The following is a 27,971-nucleotide window of genomic DNA, read 5'->3' as shown; positions in this document are numbered from 1 at the left end:
GCAGGAGGGCGGCGGGGAGAGGGTCAGGGCGGAGAGGGGACGGACGAGCCAGAACCTTCCAGATGCCTGTGGCGGCGGCGGCGGCTTTCGCCCAGCGGCAGCAGGCACCCCCCCCGCCCGGACTCCCCGAGGCCGCTGGCCGAACTCCGGCAACCTGCGGCCGCCGCCAACGGTCTCTCTGTCGGGGCCGTGTGCCAGGGGTGATGCCGGGGACCGGGGCGGCCGGATCCCCCGGCTGCTGGCAGAGAGGCATACCACGGGGTCGGGCCAACCACGGGGTCCCGAGCCAGCTCCCGCGGTACCGGGTTGGAGCCGGCCCTCGCCCCTGCACCTCCCGCCCGCGCCTGGTCCCAGGCCACGCCCCCACGGAGGCTCCGCCCCGACACCGTCCAGGCTCCGCCCCTGACCCTGCCCTCGGGTCGGGAATCGATTGCTCGGCGCTCGGCGTGGTGGGCGGAGCGGTCGATGGAACAGCTGACTCGCAGCCGCAGTACTGGCCATTTCCCGCCGGCCCGGCCCGGAGTAGAGCCCGGTGAGTGCGGTTGCTGTGGTGGGGTCTTGTGTCGTCGTGGAGGTTGGGTGTCTGTCTGGGCATTGGCTGTGCTTGCTGGCGGCCCCTGTGGCACCGGCGAGCTGGACCGGACCGGTGGGGCCGGGTGAAAGTGCGGGTGTCGGGCACCGGCTGCCCTTGCATCCCCCCTGCCCTGCGGCTCTTGCATCCTTGTTTCGTCTTTCCGCTTTTCCCTCCCTCCCCTGGGGACACCGTGCGGGGCTCCCCGGGTGCCTGCTGGGCTCTGCTGCTTCCTGCCGGGCCTGGCGAGGGGCGGCCTGGGCCGCGCGGTTGAGTCGTGGAGCAGCAGGGTGACCCGGCCTGTGTCTGCACCTCACCGGCAGGCTTCTCCTCCCGGGCACGAAGTCGCCTCTCCCGCAGGCAGAGACCATGCCCCCGAAATTCAAGCGGCACCTGAACGACGACGAGGTGACTGGCTCGGTGAAGAGCGAGCGGGTGAGTGCCGGCGCTACGGGGCGGCCGGTCCCTCCGGTCCTGCTGGCCATTACGGTCCGGAGCGGTGCCCGGGGTAGGTGCCTATGGAAGGCAGGTGGTTGTTAGCGCACCTTGGGGACCCTAAGGCCCTCGCAGTGTCCCGTGCCGTTAGCCGCTGGGTCAGCCGGTGCAAGGTAAGCTACGGCTCCCTTTGCCGAAGGGGCTGCTGCTGCCGTGTCCCGTAGCTACGGGGCTCAGAAGCCCCGTCGCTGTCGATAATGACATTTAGTTAGTGGGGGCACTGTCCGTGCAGCAAACCTGATCTGTGTGTTTTAAAACAAACCTCACTGGGAGATCCTGCTGTCTTGGGAGCCTGATTCAGTTCCTTTAGGCTCTGAGATCCTGGTGTGCACCAGTCTCCTGCCTCTCTGCACAGCTAGGCCTGGGCATCACAGCTGTCCTCCACATGTTACTGGCTGAAGGACTCTTGTGAAGTTACCCTTGCTTTACAGGTCATTATTTTTTTTTCCATGTCACCATGTTCCCCTGATGTTTCAGGCCTTGAATACGGGTCAAAGTGGTGCAGCTGCCTGTTTTAGACAAACTGGATTGAATGTGATGTGTTTGTCCTGGGGTCATACTGTGCTAAAACTGAATTTAGACTGTAGTCTCAAATGTTGCTACAGTTCATGACAGCCATCAGCAAGATGAGGATCCTGTGTTGCCAAGAGCAGTTTGTTCAGCCCTTGAGGGAGGCAGTGGCTGAAACTATTTCGTGGTCTTGCTGCTTGCTTAAGTTGATTAAGCAAATGTGACAAGGATGGAAATGTAGGTGAGCTTTAAAATAAGCACTATGTTTTAGGTGGGAGCCACAGTTTATGCACAGAGGAAGCAGCTCTCGATACCATAAGGACAATCCAGTGTGTTCCTGGGCCCACATGTTTACTGTGCAATTTCCACTCTTGATTTTTTTTTTTTTTTTTTGACCCTAAGTAGATGTTCTAGGGATCTCTTGGCTCGGTTGGAGAATTTGTGCTGCCGTGGTCTGAGAAATGAACTCTAGTACTGTCTGTCTGAAACTTTCAGGCTTAAGTGGGATTGTGGGTTTGCTCTCTAAAAATCAGGCTTTGGACTGCCTGATGGAGTATAGTGGAACAGCAAATCTGAGCCCAGGAGGAGCCCTTTGGTGCAAAGCAGAGGAGCTACCAGACCATTCTGCTTTCCAGCCCCGCCATGGCTTTTGCTTGAGTTGAGGGTTTGGAAGGGCCAACCTCTCTGGACGTGCCTTGCAGGGAGCCCAGTGTGTTTCCTTGCAGTCATCCTTCTTACATCTGCTGCCATTAGATGGCTGGAGACACTTCCAATGTCCTCCACATTCGGAGTAAATCCGACTTCCCATGTGGATGGGACACTTCAGGGTGGCTGATGTTCTTTGAGTAGCTGCCATTGACAAAGTGCAGCACTGGGGATTGTCCCTTGAACAAATGGGAGCTTCCTTCCACAGCTGGCCTGTGCAGGGGCTCTGCTTTCTGCTTGCTGACACTGGCTGCTTCTGCATCACAGAGAGTTGTACTGATCCCTGGAATTAGGATTTGAACCTATGCAGGCAATTGGCCATTGATATAAATCCAGTTTGGCTCAGCGGCAGAGGTGCAAGTTGTCCCGGGTCAGAGCTGCAGAGCTATGCATCAGTCCGTGCTTGCAGAGTTAGCAAACACTGCCAAAGTGATAATAGCAGCACAGAGACATCCAGTTCGGACCTTGGTCACAAGGGGAGAGAAACAGAATGACTCCAAACAAGAGGACTGTCAATCCCCTCCAAAGGAGGGTTTGCATGTAACCTGCAGTCAGAGGATGCTGATTGTGTCTTAAGAGCTGGAAGTGTGCATGGGAAATGGTGGTTGCTTGTTGATGTGGTTTGGCTCTTTTCTGTGCTTGCAGAGGAACCTGTTGGAAGAAGATTCAGATGAAGAGGAAGACTTTTTCTTGTGAGTTTCTGAATAGCTGCTCTAGGGAATGCAATGTCTTAACTGCCTAAGCTCCATGACTGCAGGTGTCAAATACCAAAAGCTGCTCCCTGCCTTGTAGGGGGGGCTTGGGAATCAAGCCCTTTTATTCCTTTGAGATGAGGCTTGGCATCGAGCATGGATTAGATTTAATAGGTGTGACCTTTATAAGAGTGGGGTGTCCCATGTATCCTAAGACTTGGGAGGGACTGATGGGAGGTAAGAGAACAATCCGCTGTCCACAAGGCATTGATTCTCTGCTGTGTATCTTTTCAGTCTGGTTTAAAAACATGTTTTCATTGTACCTTCCATCCTGATTGCTCTTTTCTGCCTGCAGGAGAGGGCCTTCTGGACCAAGATTTGGACCTAGGAATGACAAGATCAGGCAGTAAGTTGCTGTCCTCAGTGCCACACATAATACTTTATTCTGGCACTGTGAGCTCCTGTGCTGTCTTAACTATGTATTTTTTTGTAATTTGGAATATGAATTTGCCTTGTACTTGCTTTCTTCTAACTGACATTTCCTTCCCTACATGTCCACAGCGAAGGGAAATCTCAAATTTGATCCAAGTTATCAAGAAAACATGCATTGACAGAGGCAAAGGGATAGGATTGTATTGCAGTAGACTAGTGGAGTTTCTAAAGCTCTTGCTGTATTCTGGTGATGATCTGTTTCCTGCTTTTCTGAGGCTCACTATCTAGAGCATTAACCCTGAATTCTAACCTTTGCTAGCACCTTTTTTTTTTTTGCTTTGTTGCTTTTTATTTCATCCTGTAACTTGCTCCTCAACATTACAAGAAAGCAAGTGCTCAGGAACACACCAAGACCATGTTTTTTGGACAGTAGCTATTCTCTGGCCTGTTCTCAAGATAAAAACCTGATATAGGTCACCTGAAGATAAGCAGTGACTCAGTAGGGTCAAAGCAGCTGGAAAACAGGAAACCATTATGACTGGAGGAGGATCACTGACTGTTATTAGGGCAAGAAGGAAGGAGTGAACACTCTGGATCCTTCTCCCATTGGGTCATTTCCTGGATTATGCTTGTTCTGGGTTCCAGTTTGCCCTGCTCTTTCTTATGAGGGATGCAATGGTAGTATTTAATGGAAAAGAGGGGGGGATATTCACAGACCCCTGATTTGTGTTGCACTGTTTCCTTTGCTGATCTTCATGGAGCCAGAACAGAGATGTATGCAGGGACTGATGACATGGCATTACTCAGACTGTGTTGACCTGTGTGCAGCCTGAGTGTTGCTCTTCATTAGGGATTTTTTTCATGCCAGGAAGAAGCCAGAGCAAGCTCTGAGATGACTCATTGCCAGTGTCAGTGTTAGTGCCTGCCTGTGTGCCCGCTCACCAAGTTACCTTGATGGATGAAGGGCACTTGAGTTATACAAGAGGTACTGTGTTGGTCACTGTGCCCTGTGTTTTCAGGAGGTCTCTGTTCTCTCCAGGATGTGAGGATGCTGTTGGTAGAGGTGAGCTGGTCCTTAGAGTAAGCCAGTGTGGATAAAGCCTCCCTCTAGGTCAGGGCCAGGCTGATCTGGAGTGGATGAGAGGGATGAGATTTGGTTTTATCAGTGGGGTTCTGCCCCCTAAAAAGGTGGAGAGGGGGTGACATCTATGCCTTTGTCTTCCAAAGGGGAGGGGCTTAGGTAGAGGAATAATACAGTTCACTCTGGTTTCAGCAGAGGAGGAAAAGGAGGATTGGGTTTCGGTTACTGCTGAAACACTGTAAGGAAAAGACATTTTAAGGAGGAATTTGAGCATTTAGAGAGCTGGATAAAGCTAGAGACTAGCTGTGTCTGGAGGAACAAGGTGTGAAGATAGCTGTAAAAGGAAACTGGTGCACGATTGGGTAGAGGAAAAGCTGATGGGACTATGGGAGCAACAGTGTGAAATATGTTGGATGTGAGAGGCAAGACTGGAAACTTTTCTTAGTTGTCCTTGGCAGCGAAGGGACTTGGGTCAAGGTGGTGAGTTTGGCAGCAGAGACCCTCAAGGCTGGCTCAGCTGCAGAAAGAGATCGTGGGGAACACTGCAAGTCCCATAGGGGAAAGAGATGATTTAGAGCCAGCAATAGCAAGAGGAGAAAGTGTCGTGGTCCCCTCTGTGCTGCATTTTTGTCCTGATGTGTCTGGAAGTTCAAGCTCTGTTGTCCCAACAGCTGCTGGGTTGGGGGAGACACTCCTGGTAATTAAGTGGCTGCATGAGGTTCCTTAGGCTCCCTCTGAGACCTCCCTGTCCCTGGGGAGAGCTGGAGCTGAAAGGCAGCTTTTAATAGGCTTCTATCCTTTTCCCAGAAGTTACAAAGAATCGGTAAGGGAGAGCTGATCTCTCTGCTTTTGTTTCCAGGCTATGTGAGAAGTACTGAGTGTGTGTCATGAGAGCTCTTACTGCCTTTTTGGGAGAAGGTGAGATGTTCATCTTCCACCTGTTTTATTTAGAACAGGAGCCTCTCCTCACAGGTCATATTTTCAAAAACACTACTAAAATCACCCCCTTTTCTGTGCTGCTTCACCTGCTACACTGCTGATGTTTCTGCTTTCAGGTGACTGCTGCTGGCCCTGCTTGTGCTGGTGATGAGGCTGAGCATGCTGCCGTGGTTCCCCAGGAGTCTGTGGTTCCCTGATTGTATTGCTGAGGGTGGCCAGCACTGGAGCTCAGCCTCAGTGGTTCTGTCTGTCTCTAAGTTACATCTGGAGGAGGAGGAGGGTTTGGGGAATGGTTTCAAGACAAGAGTTGACAGCAGCTTCACAGGCCCTGGCTGCCTATCACAGGTTGCTGGCTGTGCAGCGGACCCCAGCCATAACCCAAGCTTTCATTTAAAGGTGATACTGAGACCATGTTGACAGGCATCATTGTTAGGTATAATCCTTTCAAGGACTGAAGGCTTCAGGAGGCATTGGCTGCTGTCTTCCTCACAGCTGGGATGAAACAGCAGAAAACCCCACTTATCTGTGGCATGGTTCAGTGCTGACACCCCATTGTTGAGTACAGCAGGGCTTTCTGCTGGGCAGCCTCTCTGCAGAGAGATATGCCTTGGAGAACACTATGCTTGGCTGGCCTCCTGCCTTTGCACTGTCCATCCAGCTTGGGTCTCCGTCCTGTTCCCTCTTGCCTGGGTTACTGCCACAATGAGGGATGTTTGGGTTTAATTTGCACCAAAATACATAGCACTATTAATATTGCTGGGGTGGAAAATATAAGTGTGTCATGCTGGCTGTAAACAGCCAGCTTGGAGACAAGAAGCAGCCTTGAGCAGCACATCCCATGGTGCATGCATGGGCTGTTTATGGTGTCTGAAGAACGCGCCACTGTTGTTAGGCAAACACTGTGACCATCCCAGGGAGTTTCTCAGTAGCTAACCTGGAGTGGCCAAAATGGGAAGGTTTATTCCTCCCACTCTGGACCCAACAAAGCACTAAGAAAAGAGGAGCCTAAACCAAGATGAGCGCTGTTGAGTATCTTGTTGCTTTGATAGTGTACACTTGCTGTTCTTATTAAAAGCATCATATATGCAGCAATTAGTAAGGAGGAGGGTCATGGGAGGCATATTTTATTTGTCTTGCTTTCTTTCCTGGCAGGTATTCTCTTTCATTTCTCTTGGAAATCTGGCAGGAGTGAAGCACATGAAATACATGTGTCAAAAGCCAGTATCTCCCTAACAGGAAATACGCTTCATATTAGAAGATTCATTCTCTCTTGCCAAATGAAACAAGAAAATATTTTCTTCTTTATGTGACTTGAGTTTCCAACCTTAAGCATGCCAAACTAATGGGAATTTCTGAATTTGTTGTGAGACTGCAGGGCTAATGAATAGGCTGGGCACCTTTCAGACCTCTCCCGGAGAAGCATGTCTTGCAGTAGTGATGGATGGGAAAGAGCAGAAAGCAAGGGCTGGCCTAAGGTCTGACTAAAGCACTGTTTAGAGAAAGTTTCATTCCCTGGCTTGGTCTCTTCCTTCCTGGCTATTTTCCAGGTTCTCTTTACATCAGATTGATTTGAGCACCAGAAAGTACTGGGGTGCTCAAATGTGTCTGTGTTCCATTGGAGTTAAACATCTCGATATTTGCGAGAGTTTAAGCCTTGATTTCTTTGTGCTTCCACTCTCAATCTGTGAAATGCTTTGTTTGTTTGGGGATGGCTAACAGCATGCCTAGGCTATGAGCAGGTAGCAGAGGCACACGGTTTTTCGCCAGCAGCTCAAGTCAAAAGAGATGGGATGCTGAGATGCAGCTTGGCCAGTAGGGTCTGTGCTCCATAGGTCTTTCCCAAATGCTTGATGCGCCAGAGCGGCTTCAAATTACATACCTGCCCACTTTGCCTCGAACACTTTGGGGTGTCTCAGGACCACAGCAGCATCTCTCCAGATGCTGACCTGTACTTCAGGCATACCGGGTGGTGCCTTGCACTGCACGTTCCTAGATGCATTGTAACTGTGTGTGCTCCCACTTGTTCGTTGTACCAAGATAACTTGGTCACAAATCTGTTGTGGGAGGAAATCTCTATTTTGCAGCCAGTAAACTATTCTAGAAACATTTACATACTGCAGATGTAGTCTTCTGCCTGTGAAACTGATGTTTAAAGCATTCTAGTTTTTGCCAAGCAAAATAGCAGATGTTTCTCCTTTTCTTCTCTCATCCCAAGCTATAGCAGTATTGCTGGCAGCTCTAAGCTGGGACATTGTCCATTGTGCTGAGGTAAGGAAAACCCCCTTCGCAGAGCATGCCTCCTACTCACATCCTCACCTGCTGCCCCAGGAAGGGGCCACAGGGCTGTGTGTGTGTTCTCTGTGGGGTGAACACTTTATTCTACAGGCACCACCATGTTTCCCAGGCAGCATCTGCCTGCATCTTCAGTGCCACCTTCCATGCCTTCTCAACAGTGGCAGCTCTGCTTCTTACCTTGTAAAAGGATCAGAATAGGGTCATGGACATAGGGCATGCTCCTGTTGAGAGGTGTTTGGGGATTATCTGTGCCTTTCCCCTCCGGATAAGAAACTCCTGGCAGGTGGCTGCCACTGCACAGTGTAAGTGGATTCAGAGATGCTGCTCCCACAGACTCTGCGATATAGCACAGGGAAGGCAGGTTCTTTTCTTGTGGTGTCCTAAATAAAGCAAGTTTTCACATGCATTGCTGGAGTCCAGCATGTGCCATATGAGGGCTGTTAAATCAGAAACTGGCTTCAGAGGTGTTGCCCAACTTTTCCAGCTCTGGAAGCCACAGTGGTGCTACAGAGCCTGACCTAAAATGCTAAGATGGAAGTCCCTTCATATTCAAAGATCTGGAGCTCGTTCTAGAGCTTTTGGGTGGGAAAAAAAGAAGCCTTTTAATGATATTCCTTGCCTGTGTTTGGAATCATAAGTCAATGTGAGCAAGGCATGTGCTTTTCCTTTGTGACCACTATTTCTTGTGGCAGCTGCTCATCACTTGGTGCAAGCATCCCACTGGAGCCTGGGGGCTCTGTACCTCCTACAAACACCTACATCTTCATCTATGATCTGCTCTGTGAGAGGCATGTAGCTGATAGGGAGACAGGAGAAATAGGTCAATGTGAATCTATGTCTCTAGTTAATTAATTAGTGGTATGGTGGCTGGAACAGAGCCCTGCTCCTGATTCTGCAGTACCCCACTGACTGGCCATGGACAAATTGCTCTGAGTCTGTCTTGGCCCTGGTTTCCTGGGCCATGGTGGAGGATAATACTGTCATCATCATACCAAGTGCTCTGAGCTTAGGTGCTGGATGATGGCTCTCTGAGTGGTGGAGTTGGGTTTGGTGCTACTGTAAAAACCCTGATTTGGCAAAAAACATTGAGCTTCTGCTTTTGTGAGATGGCAGTGGGGAGGAGAGGGTTTTGTGTGGTCTGAAGAGGGTGGTGTGACTAGATAATTTGGGGAGCACAACAGTGTGGATGCTAAGCAGGTGCTAAAGACAAGGTGCTGGCAATCCTTTCCCTTGGAGACACCAGTGCCACACTGTTAATAGGAGGTGTGTGTTTATGATAATGTGGAATGCTGCTGAAGTGGCCTATTTGTGCTGCATATTTAGCAAATCCTGGATGCATTTTGATATGTTTAAAGTGCTTAAATGTTTTTAATTGAGGCAACTTAAGCTGTCAAACCTAAGACTTATGCAGAGTGAGTGGCCTGGAGCTATTTCTGGTTTGTTGCCCTGTGTGTGTCGCATTACCTCCAATACATTGCTGTTGCCACTTACTTTCTGGGAATGGTATGTCTCAAACAATGTCTTGTCTCCCTAGGGCCCCAAGAAATTTCTTATTTCTATCTCCAGGAAAATCAAAGTGTATTAGCTCCAAAATACAAACCAGAATGTAGCAGTATTTTTCCACCAGGAGAATTTTTCTCTCTTACCAATGTGACTTTTTTTATGGAATGAATAAATGCATTTATAATAACCCTGCGGGTGTGATTTAGGCTACTGTTCACTGAAGCAACTACCCACAGAGTTGCGTAACCTATGAGAAGATGAATTATAATAACTTGGTTTAGTTCATATCAGCCAATTTCTTTACTCTCCTCTTGACACCCCTGGCAGAGTGGGGTTCATTTACCAAATCGGGTTCCCAGAGGCATGAGTGCACCTTGCTTTAGTTTCCCCTAGTTACTTAGCAAAGGTGCATAGCAAGGTTCTCTGAAATCTGGAAGGATAAGGTGTAATTTTTATACTTTTAACTTTTGCGAACTCTTCTGCAGCAGAGGTGCCCACCAACAGCAACTTGTGCCTTTCCTTACTGCATTTGGGTGTTAAAGATGTTACAGAAGGTACCCTATGTCTACTGACTTCCCAGTACCCTCTGAGCCCCTTGTGTTCTCTCACCCTTCCTGGGGTTGCCAGAGACCCACCCCAGGTGATGCCATATTTCTTGCTTTCTGGCATCCCATCAACCTCCCTCCAGTGTTGTCCCCTTTGGTTTTTGTCAGTGAGCTCAGTGATCCCGTCAGCCTGGGCAGCTCTGAGCAAGGCCTGGTGCAAGGTGGTGTTTGCTTCTGCTCCTCATGCTGGCTTTGCTCTGCTCTAGTGTCCAGAATCAGGTGGACGAAGTCATCGACGTTATGCAAGAGAATATCACAAAGGTGATTGAAAGAGGCGAGCGGCTGGATGACCTGCAGGACAAATCAGGTGCGATGCTAAATGCAGCTCTTCTGATCTGTTCCCCACATCTCTTCCCTGCTGCCGGGCCAGGTTACCTGTTCTCAGCTCAGAATGACAGACATGGGCTTGTATTTTTGCCCTTCCTGGGAGAGGTGTATCACAGCCTTAGGGTGCAGATCTGACTTCCTGCTGGCATTCCCCTTCCACCTCCACCTTCTGCTGTTCTGCATAGGGGCATTAGTTTGAAGGCATTTGGGTGCTGTGATATGGTTGGTTCTTCAAGCAAAGGTAGATTGATCAGTTTCACAATGGCCTGGAGCACTTCTGCTGTCTGCTCCCCTGCTGGCTAGCAGATCAAAATCCTGTCCTCAGAGGGCAGCCAGTACAAAGGGGGCTCAGTGGGACTCTGGCAGGTCTGTGTGTGCTCTAGCAAAGGGCGTCACATTGGCGTCTGCTGTGGCTTTGGTGAATCACGCTGTGGTTGGGTCTTTTCCACTAATGCAGAGTTTATTGCTTAAAACTCAGTGGAGTCAGTAGAATGCTCCAACTTCCTCTGTGTGCCACTGAATCACCTCTTTTCTTTCCTTTGATAGAAAGTTTATCAGACAATGCCACAGCTTTTAGCAACAGAGCCAAGCAGCTTCGGAGACAGATGTGGTGGCGAGGCTGCAAGGTGAGCAACAACGGGAACAGCAGAGGGGATGGAGAAGCTCTGCTTTCTAGCTAAAAAGACGCTGGAGGGCAAAGGCCTTCTTTCAGGTCAGAGCAGCTACATATGGCACCCTGTGTAACATGCGTCTGTGCTCCTCTTGCAGATGAAGGCAATCATAGCACTGGTGGCAGTCATTCTTCTGCTTGTGATCATTGGTGAGTAGCTCTAGGTCACCTCGGCCATGTCTGGCATAGAAATACCCATGGCACTCCACACTGTGAGTGCCAACACAGTGCTGTCGTCCCTGTGGGGAGAGCACATGAGCCACTGTGTCAGGCCCTGTTCTGCCTTAACATGTCCTAAGTGATGCCTGTAGACCACTCTGTGCTCCTCTTCTGCAAGGCTTAAATGTGCATGCAGAGGGGCAAGCTCAAACCAAATCCTGCTGATTGTAGCCAAAGAAAGCCAGCACTACATAGCCAACATTGGATTGATCCAGGGCTGGCACCCATAGATCCTGAGTCTGGTGGGAGTAGGTGGAAGAGTTTCAGACCAGAGCAATGGCTTCCAAAGACCTCTCCACATTGTCAGCCAACTTGCAATGGGTCTGCTCCCTGCACATGCTCTACCCCAAAACTACTGCACTTAATTTTCAGCAAGTAGCTGTTGTGGGTCTGACATTGGTCCCCTCCGCTGCTCTCTGCCCTTCCCAGTCTCTCTGGAGCTCCTCAGAGCAGTGATGCCACTGCTTTCCCTACCAAATAGGTAATAACAACCAAAGCATGTTTCTTCCAGGCAGAAGTAGTTCAGCCCACTGCCTGCAGAATGATGTGCTATAGGGATCCAAGCAGCCCTGCATGGCAGCACAGCTCTTCTGCACTACTGGGTTTGGAGGGTTTTCCTCTCACCCACTGTGGCCGGGGGCACCTCTGTAACTGTTTTTGTTACTTCAGCCAAACCCTGGTGGCCTGTTTGTCCTGCTGACACAGCCTGCAGCAGGAGAGGCAGAGCTGGCGGCAGTGCCAGAGTGTTGTAGAGTGAGAGACTGATGGAAAATCCCCATCTGGTTTCAGTTAGGGAAGCTGGAAGGAGATGAAGGTGGTAGGAAATGTTGTCTAGCATGTGTGCAGGCACAGATTGCATTAGCTTGAGCTTGGAAACACACTCTCCCTCACAGATCTTTGGTGTTTGTTGCTACAGGAATGGGGGGGATCTCTAGCAGGGAGGGTTGTTGCATGCAGAGGTGCGTGGCTGAGAGCTTGTTTCTTTGTTTTCCAGTACCTATAGTCCTGAAGTACCATACCTGACCAGACAGCTGGAGACTTTGGTGGAGATGGCTCTGGGATAACCAAACTGCTGTGTAATTTAAGTGAGATATCTGTATATAGCTTTGAAGTTGTTTTTCTCCAAGGAGTGAGGAGGCAGTGGCAAGTAGCCAGTTCTAACAGTGTTTTAAGAACTGCCAAATGACCCTTTTTTGGTTGAGTACCTGCTCCTGCTGTCAGATTTAGTTTTTTCTTTTATATATAACAGAAGATTCTGTTCCCAAACTGCCTGTTTTGTGGAATTCTGGGGCTCTGGTTTGGAACTGGCTACTTGCCACTACGGTCTATCTGTATATATGGTCGAGTTGTAATATTAATAATAAAAATACCACTTAAGCAGTTCCCTGCTGCCTGCTGTGGCAGGCTAAGGGGACTGTCTCTTCATTGGAGTAAAGGACGGGAAAAAATGTCTGAAGAGAAGCATACCATTATGTTACAGGGAACTGACCCATCTGTGGAGAACTGCAAGGGTGTTTTTTCTCTGTTGCTCAAAAAAAAAAAAAAGGGGGAGGGGGAAGGAGGGGAATTAATAGGTTTTACAATCCAGAAGACTTTCTGGTCTTGCCATGGGAATGCACAAGCTCAGTGTTTTCAGTATTGCTGCTTACAGCCGTGACTAAAGACATTCCAGTAAACCTATTTTTGACTGTATATATGGAGTTCTTGCATATCTTCATAAAGTTCTGGAGGACGTTCAGGGCTTTCCACTGCCAGGAGTCCTGAGGAGAGGGTCGTTTCAGTGTTTTCTTAACCAAAAGCAAGAAGAGTGGGTAAAGCCCAGCTCAATGGTACAAAAGACACAGCAGGAGGACAGCAACTCTCCTGGAAGCAGTCCACAGTGAACAAGTCCACTTCATATTCAGAGCCCTTCACCTTAATTTGGTGGTTCTGAATGTCAGCCTGTTTTTCTGCCCTGTGATCCAGTGGGGTGGGGGTTGTTCCCAGACACATGTGTGGAGAGATGTTGGGGCCCCTGTTCTAAACTAAGCAGGAGCTGAGCTCCTCCATCCATGGGTGGTACTGCTGCGTTTGGGCTGTCTCCAACCTTTGTCTTGGGTGCTGGTGGCATTTCTGTTCGCCCTTTATTTTTCAAACCCTTGTTCCTGAGCTGAGGTCAAGTTCCCCTGGTTCTTTTTGTTGTCTCTTTTCTGAGGAGAGAAGCTTCGTCCTGCTTTGCGTATGTCTGAGGGTACTGGTAGGATGAAGGCTTCACGGCAACCATGCTGTATTAAAGAACTGCTTATAGATGCTGGATTTTGGAGTTGCTGCTATGCCTTCCAAGTCCTGTCCTTGCTGGGTTTGGTAGAGCTCTGTCAGCAGTATGTTCTTAGGGAGAGTTTCCAGGTAGTGAACTCTCATCAGTGCAGGCACTGTCATTAGCCCCCCCCCCCCCCCAAATCCTCCCCCCAAAAGTGCTGTCATTAGCACCATCCTGGCACTGCAGTGCTTCAGAAAGGCACAAGTGCTTTCCAGCTGACCTGGATCCATAGAAAATGAGGTGAAAAAGTTAGCACCCCTGACCATGGACTGTTTGTGTTTTGTGCTCGCCTGCTACCATGGACTCATCCTTCAGTACCAGCAGCACTGGAACAGGCCCAGTGCAGGCAGCAGGCTTCTTCCCTGGAAGAGCTGGCTTTCCTCCACAGCCTTGCCAGAGTGCTTCTGCAACACCTCCCAGGAGGCTGGGGTGCAAATGGCTGTATTTGAGATGCAGGGCAGGAAAAGCTGCCAAAGCCTTCAGCACACTTCCTTGAGTTGCCAGAATTAGGTGTTGATCAGTTTTAGGTTCTAGACACTCAGTGCCACGGTCATCCTTCTCTGGGGACCAGCTCTGGCTGTGAGATGCACCAGCAGCAAATCAACAATCTTGGTCAGTAACTTCACAGTAATAGAATTTACTGAGTAAGTTTTATAGATTTGTTTGTTTGTTTTCAAGGCTGAAAATACCATTACAGTGTTTGGTCTCAGATACGTTACAGAGCAGTCCTCCTTATGTTCCTCTGAGATACTGTGGTCTTCATATTGCAGCCTGTGCCATCCCACCCTGGACTGTTGGCAGGATGAACTGTAGTGAGTGGAAAGGGTTGTTGTTTCCAGCAGCGTCTGCATGCTTTGGGGTTGGTTTTCAGTTATGAAACATTACGAAAGAGATTTTACAACAAAAACAATTCCTTCACCCAAGTGTGTAGGGTCTGTTTTATCCATTCCCTCTTTGTGCAGAAGACAGGCCTCTTCATTAGCTGCTGTTTTCCACGATTGCTTTTTTAAGGGAATGGCATGTTTTGGGTGGAGTTGTGTGCTCTTCCTGCGGGGCTCACTCCTCCTGCCAGGCTTGCTGGTGTGACCCTTGTGGTGAGACCCTGAGAATCCCCATGCTTGGGGGCACAGGGGGTGCAGGGATGCAGGTGGGGAGAACCCCTCTCCCGGTGCTGGGCAGACCAGAGGGAAAGAAGTGTCCTAGGGGCAGTCCCGTTGCAACTCAGGAGCTTCTGGTGGGGCTGGGTCCCATCGTGAGAGAGCTCCCAAGCCCCCTGCTGCTTTGCAAGGTACTGTTCCCCTACACCCTGTTGCTGGGGAGCACTGGGCTTCACTGACCCATTCCTTTAGGGCTCCACAGGGCAGCAGGGACCATGTCGTGACTCCAGGACTTTTTGCTACAGCTGACCCTGCATCTGCCTTCAGAAATTGCAACTCGACCACTCCTACACGGGAAATCTAGTGGCAGAGAGTGCAAAGACGTGCCAGAGGCCGGAGCAACAGCAGAGTCTGGAGCACAATCCACTGCCCAATTCCCCCAACTACGTGTGATTACATCTCAGAGAGCACAGGGAGTTGGCTCCTGCAGCGGCGGCTGCCAAACGCTGGGGAAGTAAACAGGGAGTCAGCGGGCGAGGACAGCGCAGGAACACAGCCCCGCCGCCCGATGGAGGTGGCAGCGCCCACTGCAGGCCGGGCCATCAGGCACAGGGCAGGCTGGCCACCCCGTCGGCGCCTCTCGCGGGACTGCCAGGGAGCTCCCGCGCATGCGCACGGGTGACGCTGTGCAAAGCGGAGTGGGAAGCGCTCGGAGGACCGGAAGGTCGGAAGCCTTCCCCATTGGCTGGGTGTGGCGGTGCGAGGTGCCGCTGCCGGCGCTGATTGGCTGCTCGGCGCACAGGCGCGACGCCGCGGGCAGTGAGGATGGCGGCGCCTGTCCGGCGGAGCGTGGTGTTCGTGACGGGCAACGCCAAAAAGCTGGAGGAGGTGGGGGCGGTTGCCTGGCAACGCTCGGCGGGTACGGCCTGGCCGAGGCCGGGGTCTGACGGGCGGCTTTTCCTCCCTTCTCCCTCCTCAGGTCACTCAGATCCTTGGGGACTCCTCTCCGTACACGTTGGTGGCGAAGAAGATTGACTGTAAGTTGGCGGCGGGTCTGGTGGGGAGGCGGTGGTGCGGCATGGCCCGGCTGTGTCCTCACCAGCGGTGTTTGTGTTCCCAGTGCCGGAATACCAGGGAGAACCAGACGAGATCTCCGTGCAGAAGTGCCGCGAAGCCGCCCGGCAGGTCTCTCGTTTTCTCCTTCCCCTTTCCCGCCGGTCGGGGAGCTGGTGGAGGTGCGGGGGAACCCTAGCCCCGGCGGGACAGGAGGCAGCCGGGGGCACTGGTGGGGCACCCGAGACGGCCTGAGGAGAGTAAGGGGTACATCCTGACCTGGTTTGGCATCTGCGCTCCCATCATTCGGCTGTTTCTGGCCTTCAGATGATGGTGACTTCTTGTTGGTGACAGTGTTCTGGCTGTCCCGCTGTCGTTGCTCTTGTTCCTTTGGCCTCCTGTGTCCCTCGAGCAGCAGGAGAATATGACAGGTCCTTCAGTCCAGCTCAAGCAGCAGCAGCAGCATACGGGGTTTTCTGTGAGATGGAGCTTCTGATGGATCACTTTCCAGAGCTCTGTGATGGGTGTCTTAAAAGAACCAAGTGAGCATTGGGACTCAAGGAAAATGCAGGCATTCCTCCAGGACACAGGCTTTCCCTTTCCTGGGAAATTCCTGGCCCCCAGGAAGGCAGGGGGTGTTCAGCTCTGCTCTCTTTTTTCCGTGTGAGATCTTTCCTGCTGCTCTTCAGCCACTCTGGCCTGCCTCAGGAGAGCATGGGTTTGATTCTGTCTGTCTAGTGTGTATTGCCTTTGAGGTAAACAGCTCTAATGACTGGTGAATTTTTGTGATATTCCTGTTATTGGGGAAATGTGAGAATAGGATAGCACAAGAAAATGGGTTTTGAGGTCATGCCTTCTTTTAGGTCTAAAGTTTCCATCTCTTTGGCTTTCGCTGTAGGTTCAGGGACCCGTTATAGTAGAGGATACCTGCTTGTGCTTCAATGCGCTAGGGGGGCTTCCAGGACCTTACATGTAAGTAGGAAGGACCTTGCTTCACCTTTCGTGCTCTGGAGTTGAGTGCAGGCTGGCAGGGTATGCTTTACAGGGGATTCTCCACATGCCAGGACCGGTAGGGTCAGGGAGGTGATTACTGGTCTGTGTTCTCAGCTTCATCCTGCACCCCAGGAACTGGATTTAACCCTTGAGCCCTGCTGAAAGTCATGGTGCAGGACAAGAGAGACAGACCTGAACCATTGGCTCTGGCTTCTGATCTACAGTACCTGCTCTTGCAGCCAGTTTGGGAATATGGTGCCACAGCAGGGCTCTGTGTAGTTAAGGCACCATGTATTTCAGCAGGACTCTGGGGTGAGCGGCCTATAGGTTCTCATAGGGAGTGCTTTAATCCAGCAGATTACAAGATTACTATATTACAGTGTAACCCCACTAATAAAATGCTGCCTTAGCTTCAGAATTAACTTATAGCATGATTAATTCTTCCAAACTATCTCTGCTGAGCTAAGCAGACAGAAAAACTTTATATGATGAAGTTGGCAGTAGAACTGGGTATAAGATGTGAACAGGTTGTGTTAAGAAATGTATTTTCACATGTCAGTGCTCATAACTGAGAGCTGGCTTATCTACCTAGACCCCAGTACTGCAGTAAATTAAATACTCCACTGCTGTTTTCACTGTGTCCCTTAGCTGAGTCTGTCATCATTGGTATGTAGTCCAGAAGGAGGTGATTTGACAGCACATTTAAGAGGGATTCAAAGGACTTTGAAAATGTAGGCAACAGTGTCTCAAAGATGCCTATATTGCTGAGGTAATAGCAGCAAAAATGAATTTTTCCTCTGTTCTTCCCCTTCAGAAAATGGTTCCTGGAAAAACTCAAACCAGAAGGTAGTGCTTCCCATGTTACTGCTCTGCATGTAACTCAGTCGTTTTCCAAATGGATGCCTGCCCATGCTGGGTTCTGCTGGGTGTGCTTGCACATCATGCTGTCTGTTTCACAGCCAGTTCCTTTCCTGTCTGTCCAGCTCTGTTCCTTCGTGTTCCATCCTTCAGCCTGTTCTGTGCTCTTCTTCATGGGACATTTTTCCTCCCAGTAGCTTTGGCATCATTGCTGGATTCCCAGACTCCTGCTTCCACAGGATAGTGGCAGGGTGGGTGGAAACTTCCTGTCTGTCATCAGTGTGACCTGGAAGTACTGCTGCTCCCTTTGGCTTCTGTGCAGGCCCATCTCCACTAGTGTTCACACCACCCTGACTGCTTTTGATCCTGCAGTTAAGAGTGTGGCTGCAGATCCTATGCTGGTGTCAATGAGCACAAGTGTTAATCATGCTGATTCAGAGTGGGCTTTAGTCCTCTCTGCTGCTGTATGCTTATTTGCTTTCACTCACAAATTAATAGCGGGGTCCTGCTCACTCTGTGTTACATCAGATGCTCTGACTTCAGTCATAGGAGGGACCCAGCCAAGACCATCCTTGTGCCTGAGCTTTGTCACCTCTGGTAGTTTTTCCTCTCTTCTGAATGTAGAATGCTCCCTCAATCCGTCTCTAGGTGGGTGTGTTGCGCACTGAGGGAGAGGCTGTAATGTGGGATCCTTTGTGTTGCTCAGGCCTGTACAAGCTGCTGGCTGGGTTTGAAGACAAATCTGCCTACGCTCTCTGTACCTTCGCGTTCAGCACTGGAAACCCAGAGGAGCCAGTGAAGCTGTTCAAAGGCCAGACTCATGTAGGTGGTGTGCCTGGGGGAGGGAACATGCTGAGGGAGGAGGGCTGCAAATTCTCTTGACAGCATTGTCTCTGTTAACAATTTTAGTGGCCCCTGGGTCACCAAACGCTTTCAGAGCTTCTCCATGGGAGAAGCTGAGAACAGGCTGATGGAGAGGGCAGGTGGTGGGTATGGAATGCTGCAGCCCTTTCACCTAGCTGTATGTGCCGAACTCTGTGTTACTACGGTTACTTCAGCCCCCTCATCTCCCTCTGGCAGGGTTGTATTTGAGTGTAGATGTTAGTTCTGTTAACTGGGGGGGTAAAGGTGCTGTCAACACAGGGCACCGCGATGGAGTGCTCAGTTTGTGGCTGCTGATTTTGCTCACATCCTGAGAAGGAGACAGCACCAATGCAGTGAGCCTATGGTGGCCACAGTGTGAGCTGTATCTGCATGTAGCTCTTTAGTCTGTGTTTGAAATGCGACTGCAAAGCTGCAAAACCATGGCTCACAGGGCTCTTCTACTTTCTTGTGGTAGGGGCTGATAGTGGAGCCCAGAGGCCCTCAAGATTTTGGCTGGGATCCCTGCTTTCAACCAGATGGCTACAACCAGACGTGAGTGGTGTTTCACCTACAGCCCTTTATCACAGAATAGTTAGGGTTGGAAAGGACCTTAAGATCACCAAGATCCAACCCCCCTGCCATGGGCAGGGACACCTCACACTAAACCATGTCACCCAAGGCTCTGTCCAACCTGGCCTTGAACACCGCCAGGAGTGGAGCATTCGCAACTTCCTTGGGCAATCTGTTCCAGTGCCTCACCACCCTAACAGTAAAGAACTTCCTCCCTATATCCACTCTAAACAGTCAAGGCTGTGTGTCAGGAGGAACATGCTTCTGAAGAAAGGTGGCAGGGGGAAAATGCCCTCCTGGATCTGAATGTGGCAGGTTACAGGGAACTTCTGCATCTAGATTGGGATTGTTTGCTTTGCCAGCCTGTCACTACAGGCCTCAGCCAAGCAGGGTCACCTGCAGTGAGCAGAGGGGCTGGGGAGTCTTGATGATGGGGAGGGACGGGAGAGGACAGGACAATGATGAGCCCTGCTGTAGCATCTCTGCTGCTGAGATTTGTGGTTTCTTTCCTCTCCAGGTATGCCGAACTGCCCAAGACAGTGAAGAACTCCATCTCGCACCGTTACAGAGCGCTGAGTGAGCTCTCAGCCTTCTTTCATCAGAGCAACTCGACAGAGCCCTGCTCAGGCCCTAGCGAGCCTACATAGTTGCCCCGTGGCTCTCCATGTCACACGCAGCCCTGGGAGAGCTCCGTTTCTCTGTGGGCTGCTATTAAAGCTGCTCCTTTTGGAGCCACTGGTACCTTTTTCACTGCCCGGTTTTGTTGCTTCAGCAGTGCTGCAGAGCCCGGCGAGTGGGGGGCTGCACGCTTGTGGCCTAGGGCAGGCTGGCGGCGGCGGCCGCCGCTGTGCCTGGGGGCGCCCCGCTCCTGCCCGGGCATTCCGTACAGCCCTTTCTGCTGGGCGGAACGGGGGAGGCCGCGGTGGCGCGGAGGTACGGGTCCGAGGCTGTCCGCGCCGGGCTTAGGGGAGGTGAAGCCGGGCTGGCTTCACTGGGGGGGGGGGCAGGGCACGGGACACGCCGCCAATCGTCCGCGGGTCTGCTGTGTCCAATGAGAACGCTGCGCACTCGGATGGCGTCACGCGCCGCGCGGCGGGCGAGGGGCCACGTGCGCCGGGAGCGGCTGTGGCGGCGGCGGCGCTGGCGCTGAGCCTGGCTGGCCATGGAGCTGCTGCCCCGCAGCCCCGGGGAGTTCGGCTCTGCCCGGTACTGGGATCGGTTCTTCCAGCAGCGCGGGCAGCGCCCCTTCGAGTGGTATGGGGCCTTCCCAGAGCTCTGCCCCGTCCTGCACAAGTATGTCCGGCCACGAGATAAGGTGAGCCGTGTCCGGTATTTAGCGCGGTGTCCGCGAGCCGAGCCTTCCCCCGGCCGGACCCCTCCTGCGCTGTGAGTTCTGCGCCGCCGTGACCCGACTTAAACTTAATAGCGTGGGGAGCTCGGGGGGTTAAAACACCCAGATCGTCCCCAGCCGAAATGCAGCAGGTCCGTCGCTTCTGTGCCTGTGTGACTTTTCGATATGGAAATCACAGAATTGTTAGGGTTGGAAACGTTATCTTAGGGCCCCAGAGAACGGGTTTGCAGGAGTGGTTCTCACAGAGGGCTCGTGGCCATGGTTGATATTTGCTTGTAAAATGCTTTGGGGCACATTTCCAGGGTGTTTTCACCATCACACTGCTCTTGTGCTGCTCCCCAGGTTCTGGTAGTGGGCTGCGGGAACTCGGAGCTGAGTGAGCAGATGTACGATGTGGGGATGTGCGAGAACATTGTGAACATCGACATCAACAATGCAGTGATCCATCAGATGCAAGAGCGGAGCAGGAGCAAGAGGCCGAAGATGAGCTATCTGCTGATGGATGTGCTTCAGATGAACTTCCCTGATGCTCACTTTCATGTGGTCCTGGACAAAGGCACGCTGGATGCTATCCTCACTGATGAAGAGGAGGCCACTCTAGATAAGGTGGATAAGATGTTTGGTGAGATCAGCCGGGTCTTGCAGGTAGGAGGGCGCTACCTCTGTGTTTCCTTGGCTCAAGCCCATGTGCTGAAGAAAGCAGTGGAATACTTCTCCCAGGAAGGCTGGGTTGTGCGTGTCCATCAGGTGGCTGACAGTGGGGACAAGCAGCAGTTTGTCCTACCAGTCTTCGTCTATGTCATGACGAAGTTCAGGAAGATCACTGGCTCGGCACCACAGATCCTGGAGATCTGCCCTGAGGAGCAGGACAAGCCAATGCGGATGGAGAGTGTGGAGCGGCTGGTGGCAGCAGTGAAGGACAGGCAGCATTATGCCCTGCTCTGCAGCCAGCTGAGCAAAACACCTTGTGAGGAGCAGGTTTTCTTGGATCTGTGTGAGAGAGAGAGTGGGAGGCCTCGCTACACACTGCATGTGGTTGACAGCTCCTCAGTGAAACCTTCCTGGGACAATTCCTTCGCCATCTTCATCAGTGAGTGCAGCTTGTCCTGTCTGCAATGAGATAGCGCTCTGACCAGGAGCTGCAAAATGGCCAGTGATCCTGGCCCTTCTGAAATTGGGGCTGAGGAAGGAAATAACATGCCTGTGCAGGGTTCGGTTGATGTTTAGTCCTGGTTTCATGGTGGGACATGTGTTTGCCTGGTAATGCAAGCAGAGATCTGGCACAGAGCTTGCTGGCTGAGTAGATGCCCATCTGGCAGTAGAGGGATGCTGCCTGCCCTGCCTCCAAGGTGGCGATTTCTGCCTTGATCCTGGTGACTGCCACCATAGCACATCACTGCATTAATCCACAGCAGACGCAGACAAAAAAGCCTCTTTGGTCTGTGTGGGCATTCTGATGTGCCAGGGCCAGGTGCTTGGGGCTGTGTTTTGCTTCTGTGCTTGGATCTCCTGAAGGCATGTCAGGTTCTGCCATCAGCACTCTCCTCCTGATGCGCCTGCAAAGCTGGGGTTAGCACAGCATGGAGACAGGTCGTGAGGCTGTTGGACACCCCCTTCTTACAAGACATAGCTTTTCCAGCCTTCTGCGTGAACCTGCCCAAAATGGGGAGGTTCCTGCTCTCTTAATGGTTGCAAAGCACAGCTCTAGGCATGCAGCATTACTTCTTTGTGATGTCTTGCCATTCCCTGTGGCTCCTCTCTCAGAAGCTGGGGTGATCACTACGGGATTGGCACAGGCTGATGGCAGCCCCTTCTGCAGTCCCACAGGGCAGAGAAACGGAGTGGCTCTTTGGGACAGAGGAAGGGCGGAGGCAGCTGGCCACCAGCGCGGGCTTTGGGCGCTTGGTCACAGTGGCTCTGCACAGGGAACAGCACTACGAGGGCATGGCCAGCATCCAGTCGGAGCTATCAGGAAAGGTGATGGAACTGGCCCCGCCGGGCCTCCCTGCCCGGCAGCAGGTGAGCCTCACTGCCTGGCTTCCCTCACTTGGCTTCCCCAGAACTGGGGACAGGTTGGCTCTTTGCCAGCAGCAAATCCCTCTTTTTCCAAGGGAGACCAAGCTGCAGTGCATGAGCTGGCTGCCTTGGTGAGGAGGAGACTGCCCAGGTGCAGCTCCTCTCAAATTTTCCCTCCAGCTGGCTGCCTTTGCTTGTAGGCAGGGTTTGAGGTGCCTGCACAGAAGGATTCAGTGCGAAGTTCTTGCTGTCAAAAAACCAGCATCCCAAGAAAACCAGGCATCCTGAAACACCTGGTGCCTTCTTAATCCTGGCTTTAACTTCTCCTGTCCCTTCTGTTTCCTCCTTCCTGCCCCAACTCCTCAGACCTGAGCTCTTGCAAGAAGTCTTGGGGTGTTTGCTCCCTGTACTCCAGTGTGTGTGTATGGGAGCACAGCTGGTGTCCCCAGCTTCCCTATGGCTGCCTACAGTAATTCCCACTGCTACTACACTGTGTCTGCTTTGTCCCTGCTATTTAGGACAGCAGCAATGCCAGGGTCTGTTCCTGTAGCCCTTCCTTCCTCACACTAGTCCCTTGTTCTTCCTGCAGGTGCCCTTTTTGTCTGTGGGAGGAGACATTGGGGTGCGGACAGTGCGGCACTGTGACACCAGCCCCTTGAGCGGGGAGTATGTTGTGGAGGATGTGAAGGGGGATGGCACTTGCTACTTCCGTCGCCTCATCTTCCTCCGCAATAGGAACGTGGTCCAGTCGGAGGCTCGGCTCCTGACCCGCACCCCTCTCCCAGGTATATGGGGCAAGTGGGAAGGGGTAAGGGCCAAGGGTAACTTTTTGGGGTGGGAGAGAGTGAGATTGATACAGGAGGAGGATAAAAGTCCCTCTGAGACCTGCCTGCCATGTCCTGAAGCAGCCTGGGAAGGTCTTCTACACTCTGCTGCTTGCCTTGTGAGTGGGACAGGGGTTGGGAGTGGCTACCCTGTCTTCCACCATGCCTTACAAGCTGATGCCTCCTGTCATTCAGGCCAGAAGAAACGAAGGAAGGACAAGAAGAAACCTAGCCTTGCTGAGCCACCTGGAGCCATTGACAAGAGCTACCTGTGCTGCGAGCACCACAAAGCCATGATTGCAGGGCTCTGCTTGCTGGGGGGCCCTGACCCCCTTTCAGGTGACAAGGCCATGCCAGGGGCAGGCACCCATATGTCCTCATGCCCCAGATGCTTGGGGAAAGGCTTTTCTGGCCAAAGTGACCCATGCACCCTTCCCACAGTGGTTGAGGGTGGGTGTGTGGGAGGAGCTGTGGGAACATTGCCATCCTGGTGGCTCACTGTATGCTCTCCATTGGCAGGAGCCCTGCTGGCAGTGCTGGTGGTGGGGCTTGGAGGGGGCAGCCTGCCCCTCTTCATCCATGACTACTTCTCGCAGGCCCGTGTGGCCGTGGTGGAGATTGACCCCTCCATGCTGGAGGTGGCCACATGTTGGTTCGGCTTCTCCCAGGGCGACCGGATGCGGGTGCACGTCTCTGATGGCCTGGACTATGTGGCCAAGCTGGCAGCTGAAGGTACCATATTGCGGAACATCCCACACACCCCATCAAGCCTTTTGAGTGACACGCTGGGGACTGGAGCTATTTTCACCCTCTGCTTCCCCATCATTGCCTATCTCCTGCCATGTGTCATGAGCTCCAGCCTCGCCAGGTCTCTGCAGTTCACAGGCCTGTCCTTGCCAAGATACGCAGGGGACTTAGATTTGCTGCCTCCCCCAGTGTTGAGGGCTGCTGCCTTTGGTTTCATTTGGAAACTCCCAAGGGAGAAAAGTTGCCATAACATGGCAGAAGGAGTGTCTTGACCACCCAATTCATTGCCTTCCCAACGTGCATGGCTTATCTCTGTCTCATGGGCTAACAAGTCTCTGCACTCCCTCCTGCAGCCTCTTCCCAGTACGATGCCATCATGTTTGATGTAGACAGCAAAGACCTCACTGTGGGAATGAACTGCCCGCCTCCAGCCTTTGTGGAAAAGCACTTTCTGCAGAAGGTTAAAGCCATCCTCAAGCCAGAAGGTAAGAGGGGAGATCTGGCCATGTCTCTGCAGCCAGGCTGCCCAGCCCTGTGTGGAGTTTGAGTAATGGGACTGTGCCACCATTTCTCATCCTGGAAAACAGTGGCTGCATCCAGGATTGCTGTGTGGCATCCCTCATTCCTGGCAGCTGATGGATCCAGGTGTTTGAGTGGGTGTTGTGACAGCAGGGAGCAGGGTGGTGCTGCTCGGTCAGGCAGGCTGAGACATCCTGTGGCACCAGGAAAGGTTGGGGGAAGGCAGATAGTGCAGGCGGTACCTGGGAATGGATCTTGTGGCCACCCACAACCAGTGTGGTGGCAAGGACATGGAGCTGAGCCAAGGGCACCGTGGGAATGGCAGTACTCCTTGTGCTGTCATAGGGAAGATGTCTGCAGTAGACTGGCACCAATTCAGCTACATTCCCACAGGGAGGTGGGGAACAGGGTGGTGTACACAGGCTGGTCTGAACTCCAATCCTCTCACCCTGCTGCAGGAGTCTTCATGCTCAACTTGGTGTGCCGTGATGCCCAGCTGAAGGAGTCAGTCCTGGCCACCCTCAGGGAGGTCTTCCCGCTGCTCTACGTGCGGCGCATTGAAGGGGAGGTCAATGAGATCCTGTTCTGCCAGCTCAGCCCTGAGGGCCGACGGGACCCCACAGAGCTGGAGGCACGTGCCCGGGTGCTGGAGGGGGCTCTGCAGCAGTCTGGGCGCCCCTGGGACAGCTCATATGTGCTGGCGGAGATGCTGCAGGCTGTCAAGATCCTCTGAGAGGGGCCGTGATGCCACTTGAACAGGAGAGTCCTCACCTGGCTGCTGTGGCCCGGTAGCAGGGGGTGCCCATGGCTGGGACTGCTGCCCCCAGTGGGCTGGTGCTGGCCTAGGTCTATCTGAAGGATGTGACTGGCACAGGGAGGCGCTCCCTGGGAAGGGGTCCAGGACCATGGAAGGCTGTGCGGCCCAAGGGCAGTGTTGGGGTGGTGAGGAGAGGAAGGTTCTGCAGGACTGTGGGTTTGGGTCTATCCCTATTTTCCATTGTGGGGAAAAATGTCCCTCTGACTGTTCCCTTCCCCTCCAGCACAGCTCCTTCCCTCTGATGCTGCCTTGCCTCATCCCCAGCATCCCTGGTCACTGATGTTTGTTCAGAGCCCTCAGCCCTGCCCTAAGCCTGGTTGTTAATGTGTGTGGGTGCACTGGGAGTGGTGAAAATAAAAGTGCTCAGGGCTGCTTCAAGGCCATCACTGCTTTGCTAGGCTTATTTCTGAGGTGTCCAGCACCCCTGAAAAGGTACAGTCACCTCCACTGCTCAAGGGCACATTCTGGGGGCAGCCAGCTGCCCATTGTACCCCACTGCCCATTCACCACTTTTCCCCAAACTGAACCCTGCTATGTGCCTGCCTCTCTTCTGTATCTCTTCAGGCATTGCTACTGTGAACTGTAACCTCTTAAGTTTCCAACCCTTTTTCATGCCCCTGGGCCAACAGGGACCCAGCCCTGTGTTTGGGCCCCTGGGCACACCAGACTGCTTGCCCAGCTGGCACAGGTCAGCCTTCTCACAGGATTAAAAGGATGTGCATTGCTGTCCCCTGTCCTGGTTTCAGCATCCTGTTTCTGCCCAGGTGGCTTATTTTATTCTTCCCCAGAGTTTCAAAGCCTGGTCTTTCACTGTGAGGTTTTAGCTTAACAGCTGACCCATGCATCCTGGCTGGTTACAGAGCAGCTGACCCTCTGGCGCTCCCACATTCATCAGAAGCTATTTGGGAGGGGGGGCTCTTCTTTCTTCCTTGCAACAGCAGGTACCAAAATGAGTCAGATGTGTTACCAAAGTGGCTGGCTTGTAGACATCAAGGTAACAACCTTCTCAGGCACCATGAAGCTTTGACACTGACCCAGTACCCTCACCCCATATTTTCTTCTGCCCCCGGCATCCTGAGCAAGAGCATCTTTCAGACAGCTGCTTCCCAGAGCAAACCCTTTCCAGCCACCTTTCCACATCCCACGGTGGTAACAACATACCAGAAGCAGCTCAGGGAGGGATCTGACCTAGCTGTTGCCACAAAGGCAACAGCAGCCTCATCTCAGCATCACTGCCAGAACCATTCACCAGCTTTGCAGGTCCTGCACCATGTCCCACTGGGATGTTGGTGAGCTGCACACTCATCAGCTTCTTCCTCAGCAGGAACCAGCTCTCCTCCACCTGTGGGAAATCCTGGGTTTGGAAAACCAAATGAGAGAGTGCATGACAACCAAGGGTTTGCAGTTCCCCAAGGCACTCCAAGGGCTCTCACCCCCTGAACTGGTGGGGATTAAGGCCACCATGAAAATGCAGGAAGTGGGGTTGGTTGTGCCCAGGAGGCACCATGTCAGCCACACTGACAATGAGCACATACCTCTGATCAGCAACTGTGGTGGCTATATTTTGTTTTGCAACTAGATTCTACTTTGGAAACTTCTCTGTTCAGATCATTTCTCCAATACCTGCCTTCATGCAGAGGGACAAATCTGTGCCCTACTTCTCACTGGACTGGCCCGCTTCTACACAGAGGAAGCAGATGCTTTTTTAAGTAAGTACTTTTGATGGTTCCCAGGCTCTGGAGAGAAGGGCTGGCCTGCTCCCTGCCTCAGATAAAGGATGGCAGAGTGGGCACGTGCCCTCTGTATGTTGCTTCACCGCCCAGTCACTCCTCTCGCCGTAGTATGTTCAGGGCAGCATGTGAGTGCTGATCAATGGGAGAGACAAGGCTGGAGCTTGAGCTGGGTGGAAGTCTACTTGCCCTCAAGCAGTTACTTCCTAAAGCTTATATGCAATAAGCACTTTTCTGAAAGATACCTATTATCCATCCAGCTTAGCAATGGCCCACTAAAATTTCTCAACTGGATCAGCAGTGTTGCATTTAGTCTGTTTTTAACTTAGTTTTCAATTCTCAACATAATTCTAATAACATAGGTTTGTGTATGTGCCTTTTATTTTACCGAAACCATCTCCTTTCCTCCCCAGGATCTCATACAAAGGCTGCGTTCATCCCTCCCTTGCCCCGTCCTGCCTTTCTGTTGTGCTTCCTAATTGCTGCATAAGGCCACATCCTGGTGAGAAAACAAAAGCCATCTATTTGAAACAACGAAAGGATGAAATCTCAGTTCACTGCAGCTGTCCTTGCAGCTACTGACAGCCCTACAAGTTTGGTGTGGAAATACATTTCAGCTGGAAAATTAGAAATTCATGAGTGGTGCAAATATCTGAAATCCTTCTCTGCAGGTAGAATGGTCCAAGGCTGGAATAACTGATGTATAGTAAATATTTCTCTCTTGGCAGCCAAAACATGCAGCTAGTGTATATGTTTGGCAACTGTGTCTCTGTTGAGTGTTTTGGCAGTATACTCATGTTTACATCCCTCACTCCTCACTTCCTTCCTTTGCAGCGGAGGCATGCTGTAAGTGGTAGGATAGAAACAAGCTCTGCTGTCACTTAGCAACCTCCGCTGGCTTTGAGATGTAGACTTTTTTCCTTCCTGGATTTCCCAGCACAAAAAGAGATGGTCAAGTACCTCATCGCATGGCTAAGGCTTGAGGCTGCAGCCAGCTAGGGATGCTTTTTTCTGGTCCAGCCTGAATCCCTCTTGGAGTATCGCATCTGTGTCCTGCTGCTGCTCCAGTGGGCAAGGCACTGGGAGTTAATGGGTCAGCCCTGGGTTTTGTTATCTTGGGTGTAGGGATGCAGCTGGTTGTGCCCAGCCACGAAGGCTCTTTAGTCCAGGATGACTCTGTGTGGCCAGG

General features: G+C 52.1%; 3 protein-coding genes across 5 annotated transcripts; all 3 read left to right on the top strand.

The window, feature by feature from the left end:
• The first annotated feature begins 437 nt into the window (after positions 1-437).
• On the top strand, positions 438-15,016 carry VAMP4 (vesicle associated membrane protein 4). 3 transcript variants are annotated; one of them, XR_013957374.1, is made up of 9 exons: positions 503-532; positions 895-1,179; positions 2,927-2,973; positions 3,329-3,379; positions 10,035-10,135; positions 10,702-10,781; positions 10,924-10,975; positions 12,039-12,129; positions 14,746-15,016. XR_013957374.1 is itself a non-coding variant. In XM_080622861.1 (8 exons), exons 2-8 carry the CDS (start codon positions 941-943, stop codon positions 12,065-12,067), a joined length of 426 nt encoding a protein of 141 aa, XP_080478987.1. In that variant the 5' UTR covers positions 438-532; positions 895-940; the 3' UTR covers positions 12,068-12,720. The 3 variants fall into 3 exon arrangements, 2 of the variants coding, with proteins under 2 accessions (XP_080478987.1, XP_080478986.1); XM_080622861.1 differs by lacking the exon at positions 14,746-15,016 and having other exon boundaries at positions 438-532; positions 895-1,006; positions 12,039-12,720; XM_080622860.1 differs by lacking the exon at positions 14,746-15,016 and having other exon boundaries at positions 12,039-12,720.
• A 131-nt stretch (positions 15,017-15,147) lies between these two features.
• On the top strand, positions 15,148-19,494 carry ITPA (inosine triphosphatase). Its single transcript, XM_080622863.1, is given in 9 exon segments — positions 15,148-15,328; positions 15,420-15,477; positions 15,561-15,626; positions 15,629-15,669; positions 16,392-16,465; positions 17,301-17,332; positions 18,051-18,166; positions 18,684-18,760; positions 19,296-19,494. Coding segments are annotated over 9 exon segments (657 nt in total). The 5' UTR covers positions 15,148-15,265; the 3' UTR covers positions 19,426-19,494.
• A 366-nt stretch (positions 19,495-19,860) lies between these two features.
• Positions 19,861-24,968, top strand: METTL13 (methyltransferase 13, eEF1A N-terminus and K55; the record flags this gene model as incomplete). The annotated part of the gene is made up of 8 exons (XM_080622862.1): positions 19,861-20,093; positions 20,472-21,219; positions 21,949-22,148; positions 22,735-22,930; positions 23,165-23,308; positions 23,489-23,701; positions 24,070-24,201; positions 24,694-24,968. The coding sequence occupies exons 1-8, from the start codon at positions 19,941-19,943 to the stop codon at positions 24,966-24,968; spliced, it is 2,061 nt and encodes a 686-aa protein (XP_080478988.1). The 5' UTR covers positions 19,861-19,940.
• Positions 24,969-27,971: the final 3,003 nt, after the last annotated feature.

This window comes from Psittacula echo, assembly GCF_963264785.1.
Source record: "Psittacula echo genome assembly, chromosome: 7".
NCBI classification, from domain to species: domain Eukaryota; kingdom Metazoa; phylum Chordata; class Aves; order Psittaciformes; family Psittacidae; genus Psittacula; species Psittacula echo.
This window is presented reverse-complemented; position numbering and strand designations above follow the sequence as displayed.

Excerpts from the sequence above, each read along its gene's own strand:
- VAMP4 (XM_080622860.1), top strand. The coding sequence starts at position 1,090 with ATGGAAGGCAGGTGGTTGTTAGCGCACCTTGGGGACCCTAAGGCCCTC. Across the intron at positions 1,180-2,926 it reads GCTGGGTCAGCCGGTGCAAG|AGGAACCTGTTGGAAGAAGA; the intron begins GTAAGCTACGGC and ends CTGTGCTTGCAG. Across the intron at positions 10,782-10,923 it reads TGTGGTGGCGAGGCTGCAAG|ATGAAGGCAATCATAGCACT; the intron begins GTGAGCAACAAC and ends CTCCTCTTGCAG.